Here is an 18,604-nt window from a genome sequence, read left to right on the forward strand (position 1 = left end):
AAAAAAAATATGAGCTATGCTTTATTTTGATAAAATTTGGGATTTTAACTATTATTGTTAAAGAACTAATGATGTATGCGAGAAATGTATGTAATTTCAAAAAAAATGTGTTTTTATTTATATTTTATAAGGATATTTATGAATTATGATCTTATTATTATTAAATTTTTATTATGTTATTAGGATTTATACATGATGGAGATATAACTATGTTTAAATATTTTTTTATCTATGTTTTGAGTATTTATAAATAATACCTACAAATATATTAAATTAAATTTTAAAAACCGATTTATTTCCGATTTATCACCGATTAATCACCGCCGCACCGATTAATCGTGAGTCGGTCCCTAACCGCCACCGATCCGATTACCGCTTTTCACAATCTTGTGAATCAATACCCGTTGATGGACTTATTTGTAATGACTTCTTATAAATTAAGGCCCCCAAATTTTAAATATTTTTTTATATTTTCATAAAACTAAACAAAAATATTTTATATGAAAGCCAAATTGTAGAAAATATAACATAAGATCTACTAATTTTAATATTTCCTTTTCAAATAATAAGAAAATACCAAAAAAAACATTTAATTTTGAATTAAAAAATTAATATAAGGGCCCCCAAAAAGTTTATTTGCCTAGGGCCCCATAAGCTTGAGCTGGCCCTGCCCTCTCTCATACGCCTCCCTCAAAAACAGTGTGCATCTTTCCTTTTGTCGACAAATAGAACATTCATGGATGGTGTTAGCCGAGAAGATTTCTATAGATCCCGAGATTGTAGGGAATTTTATTTATTTTCCTTGTACAACTGATTCACCTTCTTAGAGTAGGAGTCTTGATTCTTTTTTCTTATATATGTACCTCTATTAAGGGTTAATAATATAGGTACAAGAATTATTCTTCGCTTTGCCGTGTTCAACATGGTACCAGAGCATGGTTCATCCAATTTTTTTTCTTCTACGAATCAATGTCTTTTGTCACCATTATTGATTCCTTATACCTTTCTCGAATAACTTCGAATCTTCACAGGAAATTACAATGACTGAAAAAGAAAAAACTTCAATTGCTTCAACCCCGATTATTATCCAACAAGAAAACTCCGGCTTTCCTGTTAGTATTGTTTTGAATGAAACTAATTATCCATTATGGTCGCAGTTGATGGAGATGCGAATTGGAGCTCGCAACAAAGTTGGGTATCTTACAGGAGCAACGAAAAAACCCATACTTGAAGATCCAAATTATGATACATGTACCGAAAACCACAAAGTGAAGAGTTGGCTCATCGATTCAATGAGCCCTCACCTGATGCAACGATTTATTCGTCTTGGAACAGCAAAGGAAATATGGGAGGCAGTGTCAAAGACTTTCTACGATGGATCTGACGAAACACGATTATTCGAATTAAATCAAAAATCTTTTTCGACAACTCAGAATGGGAGGCCTGTATCTACATATTACAATGAATTGGTTGCAATCTTCCAAGAAATTGATTACCGAAACACCGCCCAAGAAGAATTGGTTGAAGGGCTCCTACAAGTTCACTCGACAATGTTGCGTTTGCGAGTTCATATTTTTCTAAGCGGCCTCGATTCTGAATATGATCAGATTCGAGGAGAAATTCTTCGAAAAGACCCGAAGTTGGACCTGGAAGGAGCCGACGCATGCGTGAGAAGAGAGTCACAACAACGACAAGTCATGGGAACGTCTAAACTGATCTATGAAAATACGGCTATGATAGCTAATCGAAATCGGCGAGGGGAAAGTTTCAATTATGGCAAAGCAAAAAATGGTCAAGGTTCGGGAAAATTGAGTAACTACGCTTGCACTCATTGTGGTGAGCTAAAACAAGTTGTTATGAGCTCATTGGATACCCCGAATTGTGGGATTTTTCAAAAAAACCGAGGAAGAATGTTACTGGCAAAGCTGCAGTGGCTATATCAGAAGAAGATCTTCAACCTCGGGAACAACTTTCATTACCTAGTGCCAATGTAACTCAACCAGGTAGTGTTGCTAAAGCTCGAATTTTTTCTGCCATTACTAAGAATAATACTTGGATTATTGATACTGGTGCATCCGAACATATGACTAGAGACCCAAGTATATTGAAAAAAATTCGCCCTTCATCCCAACAGGTCATATCTACTGCCAATGGTGGTACTTCTCCTACTACAGGAGAAGGGTCAATTTTCCTATCCAATGCCATAACACTCGATACCATTTTAATTGTTCCTAATCTCGAATATAATTTGTTATCTGTAAGCCAAATTACCTCAGCACTAAATTGTATCGTTACTTTTTGGCCAACATTTTGTCTTTCAGGATATTCTGACCCGGAAGACTCTTGGTTGTGGTGTTAAACGTGGCAATCTCTACTACTTAGAATTAACGAAACTCGGTGATGTTATAGTAGGTGACCAACAAGCCAACATGTGGCTGTGGTCTTTCGTATTTATTATGGTAATAAACGAACCTTTATTTGTATTAATGATAAAACACCTTGGCATTCTATATCTTTGTCCCTTTGTCACAAGCATAAATATAGTCCTTACAGTTATTACAAGTACTAGTAATTGATCGTTAGGATCGTGAGATATTTACTTAAGTACTATAACTGTTAAAAGTGTTCCTAGTTGAAGGGTTACGCCACCAATGAGGATATCGGCCTTTCCCATTAAGAGACTAGCACTTAGTGTATGTGTACTGCATCTCATCAGTAATCGGTATTGTGATATCGGCATGCATAAGTTGGTGCTCGTCAGTTGACGAGTTCTGTAACGCCCCGCATTTTCATAAGCATATTATATGAAATTATATTGAGTAAATCGATGATGTCCATTTCATGAATTATCTAGTGAATGTTTATTGCATCCTAACTGTTTATATGATCTATAATATTTGATTTAATGTGATCAACTCGATTTGGTTAAATAATGGAGTAATTCTATTTATGTGATTAAATGAATTATGTGCTTTAAATGAATAATTAATCTATTCTAATATTGATATTAAATTTAGATTATATTGATTTCTCTGATGTACATGCTTAACTATAATTTATATGGCCTCATGAAAATTATGATATGATAATTAATCTATGCAATGGATCTTTAATTGTTTTACGATTTATGGTTTAATGAATGTAGATACATATATGTGAATGTTATGTGTACATATATGCTACGTGAGTTATGATGTTGTAATTAATCTATGCAATTTATCTCTAATCGTTTTATGAATTAATGAGCAGAGATATATCTATTAAAGTTGTGTATATATATATCATGTGTGTGCCTTATGTGTGTAGTGTGTACATGTGCTGTGTATGTGGGGTACTGTATATATGTATTAAGTTGACATGTATTACAGGATTAATGAAATTCTTGACTTGCAAATATTTGATTAATTGCTATTAAGACCCCCATGGTTTTAGATATTGCATAATAGCCCTCATGTAAATTTCTCAAGACTTTCCAAGCATAAACTGGTAAATTGCCATTTACCCTTTCTTCCTTTCCTGGTTTTTCACGGCAGCATAAGCCCCCCACACACAAAAATCTCTTTTCTCCTCTTTTGAGTCAACCAAGGAAGACTCCTCTTCTTCTCCTCCCAACTTCCCTACGACTTCCCTTCACTCTTCTTCCTCTCACCTCACGGCAGCTAACACACGGAAGCAGAATCCCCTTCCCTTCATACTATCGGCTACCTTTCCCGAAGACGTAACGAGAACTCATCAAAGTTTCCCCTTCTTTCTTGGGAAGTTTCACATCTAATTAATGGGATTAATTTCCCTATATAATCCGGAGACTATCGAGAGGATCAGGGAGGGGATAGCTCCAAGTTCAGCCCCAACAGCCTTCAGCCAAAGCTCCGAGAATCCTTCGGTTTCCTCTTCTTCCTTGTATTCGATTTTCTTCAAAGAGGTAAAGACTTTTGGTACTAAATGAATTCATGATTATAATAAGATGATGTTTATGTGATTTAATTGATTAATATGCTTAGGAATCGGATTTAGGGATCTAGGTCATGAAACATAGATTTCAATGAACCCTAATTCGATTTCCAGATTCGTAGCCTCAGGTTCCAGTACATGTTTCATCGATGATTTATTTTCTTAAAATTATGAAATTAATTGTGCATGTAGATATTTCTGTTAGCTTCGTTTTGATATACGGTATGCATAATTTGGAATTATATTGATCAAGTTATGAACCGTTTTCTGAAACTGCAGGATTTCCGAGTTATCTATGATTTATGTGATAAATTATATTTTATCTTGTTCCGATTCATGCGATTCCAACTGGATATGTTTATAGACGGATAAATCTGATTCTCCGTGAAATTTCATGGTGTTTCGTTGAAAGAATGATTTAATTAGTATTTTTAAAGTTGAATGCTCTGTTCTGAAATTCTGCTGGTGTTACTGTACTAAATGAATTATTTCTTTCCCATGGATAGGTATTTTACTGAACTGTTTTAATATGGTATAAATCACATATATGTGAACGTTGTGTTAAAATTTCATAATGTTTGTATGTACGGTTTAAGAGTTATGAATTTTCAAAGTTGAAGTACCGAAGCTGCCAGATTTCCTTGTAGTTCTTTGGAATAGAGTATGTGGACTGGAACTTCATATATTATGTGCGTATGTGCTATTGTGATTATCGTATGCTTATATGTTAACATAAATGTATAACCTAGAAAACGTATGAATGATGCATTTAAGATAATCACGTTGGTATGTTATAACTATGAAAGTGGTTATATGAAATAATATGATAATTCCCTTCTCTTGTATGTGATATCTCTTCTATGTGGTACGTGTACGTTGCATAATATATGTGAATTGTAAGAATGTTTATTTATACAATTTGAATTGATTATGTGAGTTATTTGAAGTAGAAACTCTAGGAAGAAAATGGTTGGACTATGTTTGTTAGCTATTTGGTTATGTGTTATATGGTTATGCGTTTTATGCTAAGTGTAAGTTTGATCTAACATGGTTATATTATTGGAGTCGAATGATTTGTCATTTATGGTATTGCATGGTCAAGTATAGGAACGTCAGAATCTTAATATGGTTATCGGTCGAGTAGACACGGGAATACGAGGGGCCAGTATTCCAACTACGGTACTATAGACTAGAGTGGGTAGCTCCCCTCAAAACAGGCTCAGAATATCGACGTCTATTACCGATAATCATGTTATGAATCTGATGGGGATACCGTCACATTATAGTAATTGTATTGACATAAGTATGAGTATGTTTATTTATACGTTTTGAATTGTTTATATGATTTGTCATTTATGATATTGCATGGTCAGTATAGGAAGTCAGAATCTTAAATGGCTATCGGTCGAGTAGACACGGAAATACGGAGGGGCCGGTATTCCAACTACGGTACTATAGACTATAGAGTGGATAGCTTCCATTAATAAACGGGCTCAGAATATTGACGTCTATTACCGATAACCATGTTATGAATCTGATAGGTATCCCGTCATATTGCATCTATATGTTTAAATTGTTAATACGGACTATGGGGACTTTATGTCTATGTGTATTACAGCTATTCGGTCGTTGCATCCCCATGTTAATACAACATTTTGTTTATACGTGAGAAAACCTTGTGAGTATACGTTAAGCAGGGGAAGCTCTTCGCCCATGTCAAGGTTGAGTTTCTCGAAGCGGTTATGGAAATTGGTGGAGCGGAGTTCGAGGAATCGCGAGCTTTTATATCAACCGACTATTTTCAAAGATTTTATTAGTCACTTTCTTTTTAAGTGTTTTAACTTGAGAAGTTTATAGTTGTAATTATAATGTACTCTATTTAGGAATCTAGTCTATTAAACCGGGGTGTATGTAAAATAAAGTTATTTTGTGTTCCGCTGTATTCCAAGTATTGCTTTAAAACTCCGTCTATGTTGAAGTAGCACTCTTTATGAAAATTATATCTTTCAAATGTGGGTTATGTTTTGAAGAAAGAAAAATGCTTTGACGATTTCCAAACTTATTTTCTAAAGGATCAAATAGGATCCGAAGGTTTTAATAAAGTCCATTTTTCTAAAAACTATTCTTAATTATATAAACGACATGGAGGGTGTTACAAGTTCACTGAACTCCCTCACCCTAGAAATCTCTAAGTGGTTCCCAATAATCGAGTAGAGATATCTATGGTATAGTTGTACACCATTAGTCCTTATGACTTAGACATCACCGTGACTTCACTAGATGACCAGCTGTATCGTGACCTGTCCCTGAGTTCCACCGAGGACCGCCCCAAGGGCCAGTGTTCGTGCAGTCCGAAATCTAGTGGGAGGTCTGTGCATTGTAGTCAGGGATTCGATCGCTAGAATAGTCTTGGATGTACTGTGTGTTCTGATAGATTGTAATCATTCTAAGTCTCTGGCCAGAGCTGACTAAGTGATGATTAGAGAATTCGATTCTCTAAGTCATGCACGTAACGATTACAACACTTAGAACGATCGCACCGTCATTGAACAAATAAAGAGGTCTCGACGAACCAATACCACTAGTTCAATGGGGACATATGACTCGAAGGGATCGTACTGTACGTTAACTATATCTGAAGGTTCTTGAAGGCACTTCATTTGTATCTAGGGAATCATGACGCGTAGTTGCTAGACGCCAATCTTGATTCGTTGGGTGATTAAGGTGAAACAAGCTTCATTTTAATCGTAACTCTAAGGGACGAGTTTTGACCACAAAGGGTTGTGGGCCCACGGCTAGCTTACACCTGAACCATCGAGGGTCACACTGCTCGTGCACATGAGATCTTTGAATAAACGGTCATATATAAAATGGGTTATCTTTGCATGATTGGAAGTCAATATGATTGGGTCCAACATTCGTAATTTGGAATTATGAATGAGAATAAGAATAGGAAAAAAGAATAGGCAAACGTATTAGTGGAGTTTCTAAATCAGGAAGTTTCCAAATTTGGAAAGTGCACTGAATTAGGGTTTCCACTTTTGGAAAGTTGGAAATTGAGAGTTGGCACTCGTAATGATGAGGAAATTATAATGATTCCGAAAATGTAATCGTTACAATTTTCCGATCATTGAATTGAGAGAGACGAGCAAGTAAAAGAACTAACGAACTTAAGTTGTTGGGCCCGGTCCAACTTAAGCCCGTTAGGGTTTTATGCAAGACAATATAAATACTTGATTTATAGGTCTTGCACACACACAATACACGAACTAAATCCTAGCCGCTCCCTCTCTCGCTCGGCCATCTTCTGCCGCGGCCACCACCGCCGTCGCTGCCGCTATCTCGCCGGAATCGGCCATCCGTTGGCCGAACCTTTTGGTAGTTCTTTCCTTCTTTCTATTCTTCCGTTTTTCTAACTATTACGTGTCTAGTGCCACGTGTTTAGTAGATCGAAGTATACGAGGTGAAATCCGAGAGGAGGAAGATCGAAGATCGAAGAATCGAGGAGCAGCACACGAGCCGAACCCGCACGCATTCCCACGCGCCGCCCGAAGACTGCGCATGAACCACACGCGCCGCCGTGGCTCGTCTTGCCGCTGCTGCCCCAGATTGTACGGATTGGTTTCCGTTGCAATCTCGCTTTGCTTAGTGCGCCTACCTCACGCTTCAAGAGGTAAACTTTCGAATCAATTGTCGATAGATACGGTTACGTTTAAATTGAATATATATGTTCGTTCTTGTATGATTTAATGTGACTACATGAAATTGTTTATTTGTTGCGAGCATGATTATGTGATTTTAACGGGATCATGCTAGTTGATTTAATTTCGATTAAGTAATTAAGCATGTATGTTGTTTTTAATTTCGTTGGAAGCGCAAAGGTACGCAATTAATTGTTTTCAATTATCGGGCATGTGTTTATGTGTTTTAAAGTTGTTTAAATTGCATAAAATATTTGTTTTCCGCTGCGTAGACATGCCCGATTCCCAACATTTGTATCAGAGCTCGTTGCGCAATTAATTGCGTTCGTTATAATATGCTATGATTTTATGCATGTTCGATTTATTAAAGTAGCGATTGTTGTATTATGTAATTGGGAGTTTTCGTAAGTTTAAAATATTTTTGAAATATTGTTTAGAATTTTTCCATCTTTAAAATTGTTTAAAATTGTAAAATCGGATCTGAAATTATTTTTTAAAACGTCGGTTTTTGTTTAATGGGATCGAACCAGTCAAACCGGCCTGTTCGATGGTTCTCTGCGATCCAATTGACCGAATCCACATGGATTCGGGTCGGTCAGACCGGTTCTTGGTCCGACTGACCCGGCCCACTGATTTGGGTCAACAGGACCAGGCAGAACCGGACCGCTTCGGTCCGAACCGGTCAGACCGGTCGGCCGAACCGGTTCGCTGAAAAAAAAATAAAAAAAATAAAAAAATATTCAGATTTCTAAAATTAAACTTAAAAAAAATTGATTTTAATTTTCGGAAAATTATTTTCAATGGATCCCAAATAGATAATCGAGTCAACAATCATCTATTTTAGTAAATATGTGTTAGATTAATGAATTAATTTAAATTATTAAATTGATTTCAATTAATAGAACCAATATATAATATTGATTATAGTTCAACTTAAATAATAGTACCTCAACATTATTTGAATGATTTATGCTAGTTGAGGTTCTATAATTATTTTGAAAAACTCGATAATTAATTAATGTAATTAATTATGCAGTTAGGTCCTATGTTCCTCTTAGGACAATATGCGTTTCCATATACCTTTAGAGAACATAGATGTAGGAATCACATAGACCAATCCGAACCTTCTGATGAGATAAAACTTTTTAATAAAAATCCCTCACTCTTAATCTAATTAACAATTATTTCAAGCTATAAAGAAAAACCAATCTGTTGAATTTTTCTTTCCTTCTGCCAACGGTTGAATTATGTGTAGCCCTTTACTGTAGTGCAGTAAGCCGTGTTAGCGGGGAGTGCTATGGTAAAGTTAGCTGTAATTCAATTGACATAGTGATGAAGGTATCCATAGAAAAGGGTTATGCTAGATTAACGTGGTCGTATCCACAATATGAGCATCTTTGATTGTGATCTACCTTTGTGATCACAATCAATCATATCCACAATATGAGCATCTTTGATTCGTAGGTTAGACTTGACACAAGACGATTTTGATATTCGTGAGATTAACTTAGGTCATTATCAAGTGTGAGGAAAATTAATTTAGGGTCATATTGTGGATATGATTGATTGTGATCTACCTTTGGGCAAATATAATCGGGCTAGATTAACTACGTGTTATATTTGTCTATTGGACCTAAAGCCCATTAAAAAAAAATCAGTTTCTCGTTTGTCTACTAGAGGGAAGTGGAACTCGATAAAATTAGTGGGAGAAAAATTAAATAACATATGGCCAAACATTTAATTGTAAACAATCATTTAACACGAATCTTTAATAATCCTCTTCTCTATACCTCTCAGATAATCATGTCTAAGAATCCCATAATATCAATCCTCAACAATAAACTCAATGGCCCTAATTACCTAGATTGGTTGCGTAGTCTTAAGCTTGTGCTAACCGTTGAGGGGCGTCTCTATGTTCTGAACGAGAGACTTCCCGCCACTATACATGCCACAACGACTGATGCTGAAAAAGAAACTTATGAAGCTTGGAAGAAAGATGACACTCATGCTAGGTGTTATATGATAGCCGCCATGGAGCCCGCGCTTGCCAGGAAATATGAGTCTCACTTGCATGCTTTCGATATAAAGGCTCATCTCGATAGCATGTATAGTGAGAATATTAGGGCATCGAGGTACGCTGCTACAAAGGAGTTGATAACGGCGAGACTGCGCGAAGGGACTTCGGTCCACGAGCACACTCTCAAAATGATCAATCTCCTTGAAAAGCTAGTGAATCTCGATGTCACCCTCCCGGCCGATATCTCGTTGGATTTGATCCTGTTGTCTCTTCCTAGTTCCTATGAATCGTTCATAGTGAACTTCAACATGAACAAACTAGATCCTCCCTTGGATGAGTTAATGAACATGTTGGTCAGTTTCGAGTCCACCATTAAGAAAGAGAAGTATGTTCTCATTGCTACTACTTCTGGAAAGAAGTATGTTCTCATTGCTGCTACTTCTGGAAAGAAGAGTTCTTCCCAAAAGAAGAAAAATGAAAGAGTTCCCTTCCCAAACAGCAAGTTCGAAGTGGGTGAAGGTAGTGGGGCCCCCTAAGGCGAAAACAGCAAAACGTAAGGAGATGGATCAAAACCCCGCACAACTTTGGCACGCTAGATTAGGTCATGTCTCTTTAAAAAGGATGAACGATTTTGTTAGTGAAGGATTGTTCTCTTTGGAGGACGTGAAATCACTACAAACTTGTGAATCTTGCCTTAAGGGGAAAATGACCAAGTCACCCTACAAAGGGAAAATGGAACGAGCCGAGGGTCTTTTGGATTTGATCCACACAGACGTATGTGGTCCACTAAGTATTAGTGGGAAGGGTGGATACAACTACTTCGCTACCTTTACCGACTATTATTCTAGGTATGGGTATGTGTACTTGATGATGTACAAGTCCGAAACATTTGAAAAGTTCAAAGATTTTAGACCCGAAGTAGAGAAGCAGCTCGGGCGATGTATTAAGAAGCTACGATCCGATCGTGGTGGAGAATACTTGAGCATCGAGTTCATTCACTATCTAAAAGAGAATGGAATACAATCCCAATGGTCTCCACCTGGAACTCCTCAAATTAATGGAGTTTCCGAACGTCAGAATAGAACTTTGTTAGATATGGTTCGATCAATGATGGGGTTCACGAACATACCGGCATACTTGTGGGGTCATGCACTTCGCACTGCCGCGTATTTGCTGAATAGAGTTAACACCAAAGCAGTTAAATCCACACCTTATGAACTTTGGCATTCCCGGAAACCCAACTACAAACATATTAGGATATGGGGTTGTACCGCTTATGTGAAGCGATTAGTGGGAGACAAGTTGGATAGTAAATCCGACTTGTGCTATTTTGTGGGGTATCCCGAAGACTCAATGGGATACGAATTCTATTATGTCAAGGAAGCAAAGACGTTTGTTTCGAGAAATGCCACCTTTTTTGAAAATGAGTTTCTATCCGATAGAAAAGACAGCATGATAGAACTTGAAGTAGTCCAAGAACTGCAAAGTGAAGTTCAAGCGCAAGAAAAAGTAATCGAACCAATACAACAATCCACTAATATACCTCCTGAACTACGGTACGTAGATCCGAAAGAGTTCGGAAAATGCCGGATAGGTTATTCCTCCTCGAAAATGATAAGATCATGTTGATCTTGGAAAAGATCCAAGAACATACAATGAGGCCGTATCGGAAGCGGACATGGGACATTGGCTAACTGCCATGAAATCCGAGATGGACTCCATGTACTCCAACAAGGTGTGGACCTTGGTAGGTCCACCTAAGAGAATTGTTCCTATAGGCTGCAAGTGGATCTATAAGAAGAAAATTGGAGTGGATAGAAAGGTATCGACCTATAAATCTAGATTGGTAGCAAAAGGATACACTCAAAGGCAAGGTGTTGACTATGATGAAACTTTTTCGCCAGTCGCGATGCTGAAGTCCATTAGGATTTTGCTGGCCATAGCTGCGTGGTACGACTACGAGATATGGCAAATGGATGTGAAGACCGCATTCCTTAATGGAGATATTGAGGAAGAAACTTACATGGCGCAGCCGGAAGGCTTCATATCTTCTGGAAGTGAGCAAAAGGTTTGCAAGCTCCAGCGATCCATTTATGGATTGAAACAAGCATCCCGAAGTTGGAACATTAGGTTCGACTCAACTATCAAAGAGTTTGATTTTGAGAAGAATCCGGAGGAACCTTGTGTGTATAAGAAGGTTAGTGGGAGGGCAGTGATATTTTTAGTGCTTTACGTTGATGACATTCTACTTATTGGGAATAACGTAGGGATGTTGAAACAAACGAAAGCATGGTTGTCCACACGTTTCTCAATGAAGGATTTGGGAGAAGTATCTTATGTATTAGGAATACGCATCTATAGAGATAGAGCAAGAAAGATGCTTGGCTTATCCCAAAACCTATACATAGACACCGTTATGAAACAGTTTAGCATGGAAGAATCCAAGAAGGGATTCTTGCCAATGTCCCATGGGGTTCGTCTCTCGAAATCTATGTGTCCTCAAACACCTAGTGAAATCGAGGAGATGAAAAGGACGCCTTATGCTTCTGCCATAGGAAGCATAATGTATGGCATCCTATGTACGAGACCCGATATTGCGTATGCTGTGAGTATCACAAGCAGATATCAGTCTAACCCCGGCCCGGCTCACTGGAAGGCCGTGAAAGATATCCTCAAGTACTTACGAAGGACTAAGGATATATTCTTGGTTTATGGGGGTGCCGAGTTGAAATGAGAGGGTTTTAGCGACTCTAGTTTTCAATCGGATGTGGACGACTCAAAGTCGAACTCGGAATTTATATTCACGCTTAATGGTGGTGCCGTGTATTGGAAGAGTTCCAAGCAAAGCACGACGGCCGATTCCACTACCGAAGCGGAATACATTGCAGCGTCCGAAGCTGCAAAAGAAGGGACATGGATAAGGAAGTTCATCCAAGAGTTGGGTGTCATTCCTAATGCTAGTGATCCAGTACCGTTGTATTGTGATAACACCGGAGCCGTGGCGCAAGCTAAAGAGCCGCGATCTCATCAGAAGTCGAAGCATATTCTGAGGAAGTATCATGTGATCCGAGATATCATTGATAGAGGTGAAGTTATAGTAGAACGAGTCACCTCGGAAGAGAACGTTGCAGACCCCTTCACGAAGCCTTTACCGAGATCGGTCCACGAGAAATATCGAGAGTCGATGGGATTACCATTCATGGGTAGTTGGCTTTAGGTCAAGTGGGAGATTGTTAGAGTAGGAGATTGTTAGAGTAGGTCACCAACAAGCCAACATGTGGCTGTGGTCTTTCGTATTTATTACGGTAATAAACGAACCTCTATTCGTATTAATGATAAAACACCTTGGCATTCTATATCTTTGTCCCTTTGTCACAAGCATAGATATAGTCCTTACAGTTATTACTGTTGGGGATCGTTTGTGTATACGCAGCGGAATTTAAATTTTTTAGATCGAACTAGTTTCGATTACATGCATGAACTAATCACATAGTCAACGTACCTTAACGCTTCCGCCATACACATGGTAATTTTCGATTTTATTAAAACATGTAAAACCGAAAAAATATAAAACATGCTTGTTCATCATATTGCAAAAATCGAAACACGTAATCACATATTACTCATGCTCGTAAATTAAAATTCACACAAACATGTTCGAATCAAATTTACGAAAGTTCCGATTTAATTACCTCTTGTAGCGTGAGATTTCGACGAATCGAAATCCGAACTCAAACCCGTACAAGCTGCGTTATACCACTCCTAGGGGCTGCAGGAATACCACCAAACAGCAGCTGGTCCGACGGTGAGGCGACGGCGGCGCGTGTGAATCAGCGGCGGCGGCGCGTGGGCAATGCAGCGGCGCGTGGGGCGGTGCAGCAGCGATGCAGCGATGTCTTCGGGGCTGCAGCTCCTCTCCAATCAGGTTTCACCTCGAATAAACCGATCTCCCTCTACTGTAGCACTAGATACAAAGGGGTTAGATAACAAGGGAAATACGAGAGAAAAAGAAGAGAAAACCGGCGGTTTTCGGTGGCGAACGGCGCCGGTGCGACGGGGCAGCGGCGGCCGAGAGGCTTGGACGGCTAGGGCTGGACGGCTAGGGTTGTGGGAGTAAAAAATCTTAACTCAAACTCTTGTTTGAGGTCTATTTATACTAGGGTTCTCAACCCTTGTAGGCTTAAGTCATTGGGCCTGACCCACTGATCCATTAAGCCCATCGCCTTGTCGTCCTCGTTTCTCACAAACGATCGTTTCACAAAAATATAACAAAATTATATTTGTGACGAGCTCAAAATCCTCGTCGATACGAGTGTCTCTTAGAAATTTCCAATTTCCAAAAGTGGAAACTTCTAATTCAGTGGACCTGCTAAATCGGGAAACTTCCCAATTTAGAAAGTTCACTGAATTCCGCATTTTTCTTTCTCTACGTTCATTCCAATTCGTAATCCACAATTACGAATCTTGGATTCAATCATATTGACATCCAATCGTTCAAAGATTAAAATATTAATCTATGCTTGTTGTTTATCAATGATCTATATTACACGAGAAGTGTGACCCTCAATGGTTCAGGTGTATGCTAGCCGTGGGCTCACAACTCTTTGTGATTCGAACAACACATTGTTCTTATATGAACTCTTCCCAAGAGTCCGATTAAAGTAAAACTCATTTTACTTAATCGCCGATCAAATCGGTGCCCAACGAATCAAGATTGGCGCCTAGCAACTACGCATCATGATTCCCTAGATATAAGTGAAGTGCCTGCAAGAACCTTATGATATAGTTAGCGTACAGTACGATCCCTTCGCAGCACATTTCCCGATTGAACTAGAGGCATTGGTTCACCGAGACCTCTTATAAAGTTCAATGACCGTGCGAACGTTCTAGGTATTATAAATCCGTTCGTGTGTGACTTAGGGAAACACATTTCCCTAATCACCCCACTATCAACTCTGGCCAGAGATTCCTTGGATTATAAACCGTTAGAACACACAGGACATCCATGACTACTCAAGCGCTCGAATCCCCTACTACAATGCACAGACTTCACACTAGATTTCGGATTGCACGAACGTTGGCCCTTGGAGTGGTCCGCTGTGGGACTCAGGGACAGGTCACGATACAATCGGTCCTCTAGTGAAGTCACGGTGATGTCTGGGTCTTAAGGACTAATGGTGTACAACTATATCTTAGAAACCTATTACTCGATGAATGAGAACCACTTATAGATTTCTAGGGCGAGGGAGTTCAGTGAACTCATCTAGTATGAGCACCCACTCAAGTATGCCGATGTCACAACATCGAGGACTGATGAGACACAGTACACATACACTAAGTGCTAGTCTTAAAAGGGAAAGGCCGGTATCCTCATTATTGGCGTAACCCATCGACTAGGAACAAGGTTTAACAGTTACATTACATTGCTGAGTTATCTCACGATTCTACTAGATCAACTCACAGTAATAGGGTAACTCGTTAGGACTATATCTATGCTACTTGCATGGGATGAGAGATATAGAATGCCAAATGAAATATTTTATTATGACGAACGAAAAACGATTGTTTTATTACAAGAAAAAGAGAAAGACCACAGCCACAACTTGGCTTGTTGGTCACCTACTCTAACAATCTCCCACTTGACCTAAAGCCAACTTCTCATAAATCTAAGTCCCATCGACTCTCGATGTTTCTCGTGGACTGATCCTGACAATGGCTTGGTGAAGGGATCTGCAATATTGTCCTCCGAGGTGACTCTGTCTAGCTTGACTTCACCTCTCTCTATGATCTCTCGGATCACATGGTATTTTCTCAACACGTGCTTCGACTTCTGATGAGCTCTTGGTTCCTTAGCTTGCGCTACGGCTCCATTGTTATCGCAGTACAGCTGTACTGGATCGCTAGCGTTCGGAAATACACCCAACTCTTGGATGAATTTCCTAATCCATCACCCTTCCTTGTTTGGAACTCTTCCAACACACGGCACCCCCGTTGACTTTGAATATATACCCCGAGTTTGACTTCGAGTCATCCACATCCGATTGAAAACTAGAATCCGTGGAGCCTTCTAATTTCAACTCGGTATCCCCATAGACCAAAAACAAATCTCGAGTTCTTCGCAAGTACTTGAGAATGTCCTTCACAGCCTTCCCATGGGCTGGGCCGGGGTCGGACTGATATCTGCTTGTGACGCTCACAACATACGCAATATCAGGTCGTGTACATAGCATGCCATACATTATGCTTCCTATAGCAGATGCATAAGGTGTCCTTTTCATCTCCTCGATTTCCTTTTGCGTTTGAGGACGCATGGATTTCGAGAGACGAACCCCATGGGACATTGGCAAGAATCCCTTCTTGGATTCTTCCATGCTAAACCGTTTAAGAACGGTGTCTATGTACATGGATTGGGACAAGCCAAGTAATCTCCTCGATCTATCTCTATAGATCCGTATTCCCAATACGTAGGATGCTTCTCCCAAATCCTTCATCGAGAAACGTGTGGATAACCATACTTTAGTTCACTGTAACATCCCTACATCATTCCCAATGAGTAGTATGTCATCAACATAAAGTACAAGGAAAGTCACTGCACTCCCACTAACCTTGTTGTCGACACAAGGTTCCTCCGGGTTTTTCACAAATTCAAACTCTTTGATAGTTGTGTCGAACCTTTTGTTCCAACTACGGGATGCTTGTTTCAATCCATAAATGGATCGCTGGAGTTTGCAAACCTTTTGCTCATCTCCAGAAGATATGAAGCCTTCCGGCTGCGCCATGTAAATTTCTTCCTCAATGTCCCCATTAAGGAAAGCGTTCTTCACATCCATTTGCCATATCTCGTAGTCATACCACGCAGAGATGGCCAGCAAAATCCTAATGGACTTAAGCATAGGAACCGGAGAGAAGGTTTCCTCATAGTCAACTCCTTGCTTTTGAGTATAACCCTTCGCTACCAATCTAGCCTTGTAGGTCGATACCTTTCCATCTACTCCAATTTTCTTCTTATAGATCCACTTGCAGCCTATGGGAACGATTCCCTCGGGTGGATCTACCAAGGTCCATACCTTGTTGGCGTACATAGAGTCCATTTCGGATTTCATGGCATTAAGCCAATGTCCCTTGTCTGTATCCGATACAGCTTCGTTGAAAGTCAACTTCATCAACGAGGAATAACCTATCGGGCGCTCTCCGAACTCTTTCGGATCTACGCAGCGACGGTTCAGGAGGTATATTAGTGGTTTGTTGAATTGGTTCATTATCTGATTGTTGTGCTTGAACTTCAGATTGTGGTTCTCGAACTTCTTCGAGATCAACTACACTGCCCTTTCTATCCGATAGAAATTCATTCTCAAGGAACACGACATTTCTCGAGACGAACACCTTTGCCTCAGAAACATATTAGAATTCGTATTCCATGGAATCCTCGGGATACCCCACAAAATAGCATAAGTCGGATTTTCTATCCAACTTATCTCCCACAAGCCGCTTCACGTAAGCGGGACAACCCCATATCCTAATATGTTTAAACGTGGGTTTCCTGGAGTGCCAAAGTTCAATAAGGTGTGGAGTTAACTGCTTTGGTGTTAACCTTATTCAGCAAATACACGGCAGTTAGGAGTGCATGACCCCACAGGTATGCCGGTAGCTCGGTGAACCCCATCATAGATCGAACCAGGTCTAACAGTGTTCGATTCCGACGTTCGGAAACTCCATTAAGTTGAGGAGTTCCAGGAGGAGTCAATTGAGACAGAATCCCATTCTCTTTAAGATAGTCTATAAACTCAGTATTTAAGTATTTTCCACCACGATCGGATCGTAGTTTCTTAATACGTCTACCAAGTTGGGTTTCTACTTGGTGTCTAAAATCTTTGAACTTTTCAAAAGTTTCGGACTTATACTTCATTAAGTACACGAAACCATACCTAGAATAATCGTCGGTAAAGGTAACGAAGTAGTTAAAACCACCCCTAGCACTAACGCTTAGTGGACCACACACGTCTGAATGGATCAAATCCAAAAGACCCTCGGCTCGTTCCATCTTCCCTTTGAAGGGAGTTTTGGTCATTTTTCCTTTAAGGCAGGATACACAAGTTTGAAGTGATTTCACGTCCTCCAAGGAGAACAATCCTTCACTTACAAATTCGTTCATCCTTCTCAAGGAAATATGACCCAGTCGAGCGTGCCAAAGTTGTGCGGGGTTAAGACTTATATCTTTTCGTTTTGCTGATATAACGTTTATTGGTATTTCACTTGGATTTAGTTCATATAAGTTGTTTATAAGTTGTCCCTTACAAATAATATTTTCATCCTTTTGTATAATGCAAATCGAATTTCCAAAAACAAAATTAAAACCTTCATTATCCAAAACAGGAATAGAAATAAGGTTTCGAATAAGTGACGGAACAAATAAACAATTGTTCAAAACAATGGAAAAACTAGAATCCAAAACAGAAAGATAAATCGTCCCAACGGCTTCAGCAGCAACCGTTGCTCCGTTGCCCATTCTTAGGTAGGTCTCACCCACATTAAGCCTCCCACTTCTTGTCATGAGCTGCAAATCATTACAAAGAGGTGAGCCACAACCAGTATCCAATACCCAAGAAGAAGATTTAACGGACAAATTAACTTCAATTAAATACGTACCCTTTTCAGAACGTTTCTGATCGAGGTAAGCCTTGCAGTTGCGTCGCCAATGGCCCTTCTTTCCACAATGATGGCAAGCGTCATCAACTTGCATGGTGACCTTGTCCTTCTTCACTCCGCTCGACTCGCCCTTCTCATGTTTCTTGCTCGGGCCGAAACTCCTTTCCTTCCTTTTCTTCTGAAAAGAACCTTTCTTCGCAGAAGGAGCAACTAGGAGAACAGATTTCTCCTTCTTGATCGTGGACTCATAGCTGACCAACATGTTCAACAACTCATCCAATGGTGGATC

The 18,604-nt window shown here is 39.4% G+C and overlaps 1 protein-coding gene and 1 long non-coding RNA gene across 2 annotated transcripts; both read left to right on the forward strand.

The window, feature by feature from the left end:
- Window positions 1–1,040: 1,040 nt before the first annotated feature.
- Window positions 1,041–1,994, forward strand: LOC148767994 (uncharacterized). The gene has a single exon (XM_088822726.1). It carries the CDS (start codon window positions 1,041–1,043, stop codon window positions 1,992–1,994), a length of 954 nt encoding a protein of 317 aa, XP_088678852.1.
- Window positions 1,995–3,579: 1,585 nt separating this feature from the next.
- On the forward strand, window positions 3,580–5,913 carry LOC105959891 (uncharacterized). Its single transcript, XR_016033408.1, has 3 exons — window positions 3,580–3,922; window positions 5,330–5,492; window positions 5,570–5,913. It is a non-coding gene; the product is annotated as an uncharacterized LOC105959891 (long non-coding RNA).
- Window positions 5,914–18,604: the final 12,691 nt, after the last annotated feature.

The sequence above is a fragment of the Erythranthe guttata genome, chromosome 9 (genome assembly GCF_056151865.1).
Source record: "Erythranthe guttata isolate IM_541 chromosome 9, IM_541, whole genome shotgun sequence".
NCBI classification, from domain to species: domain Eukaryota; kingdom Viridiplantae; phylum Streptophyta; class Magnoliopsida; order Lamiales; family Phrymaceae; genus Erythranthe; species Erythranthe guttata.

Excerpts from the sequence above, each read along its gene's own strand:
- LOC148767994 (XM_088822726.1), top strand. The coding sequence starts at position 1,041 with ATGACTGAAAAAGAAAAAACTTCAATTGCTTCAACCCCGATTATTATC.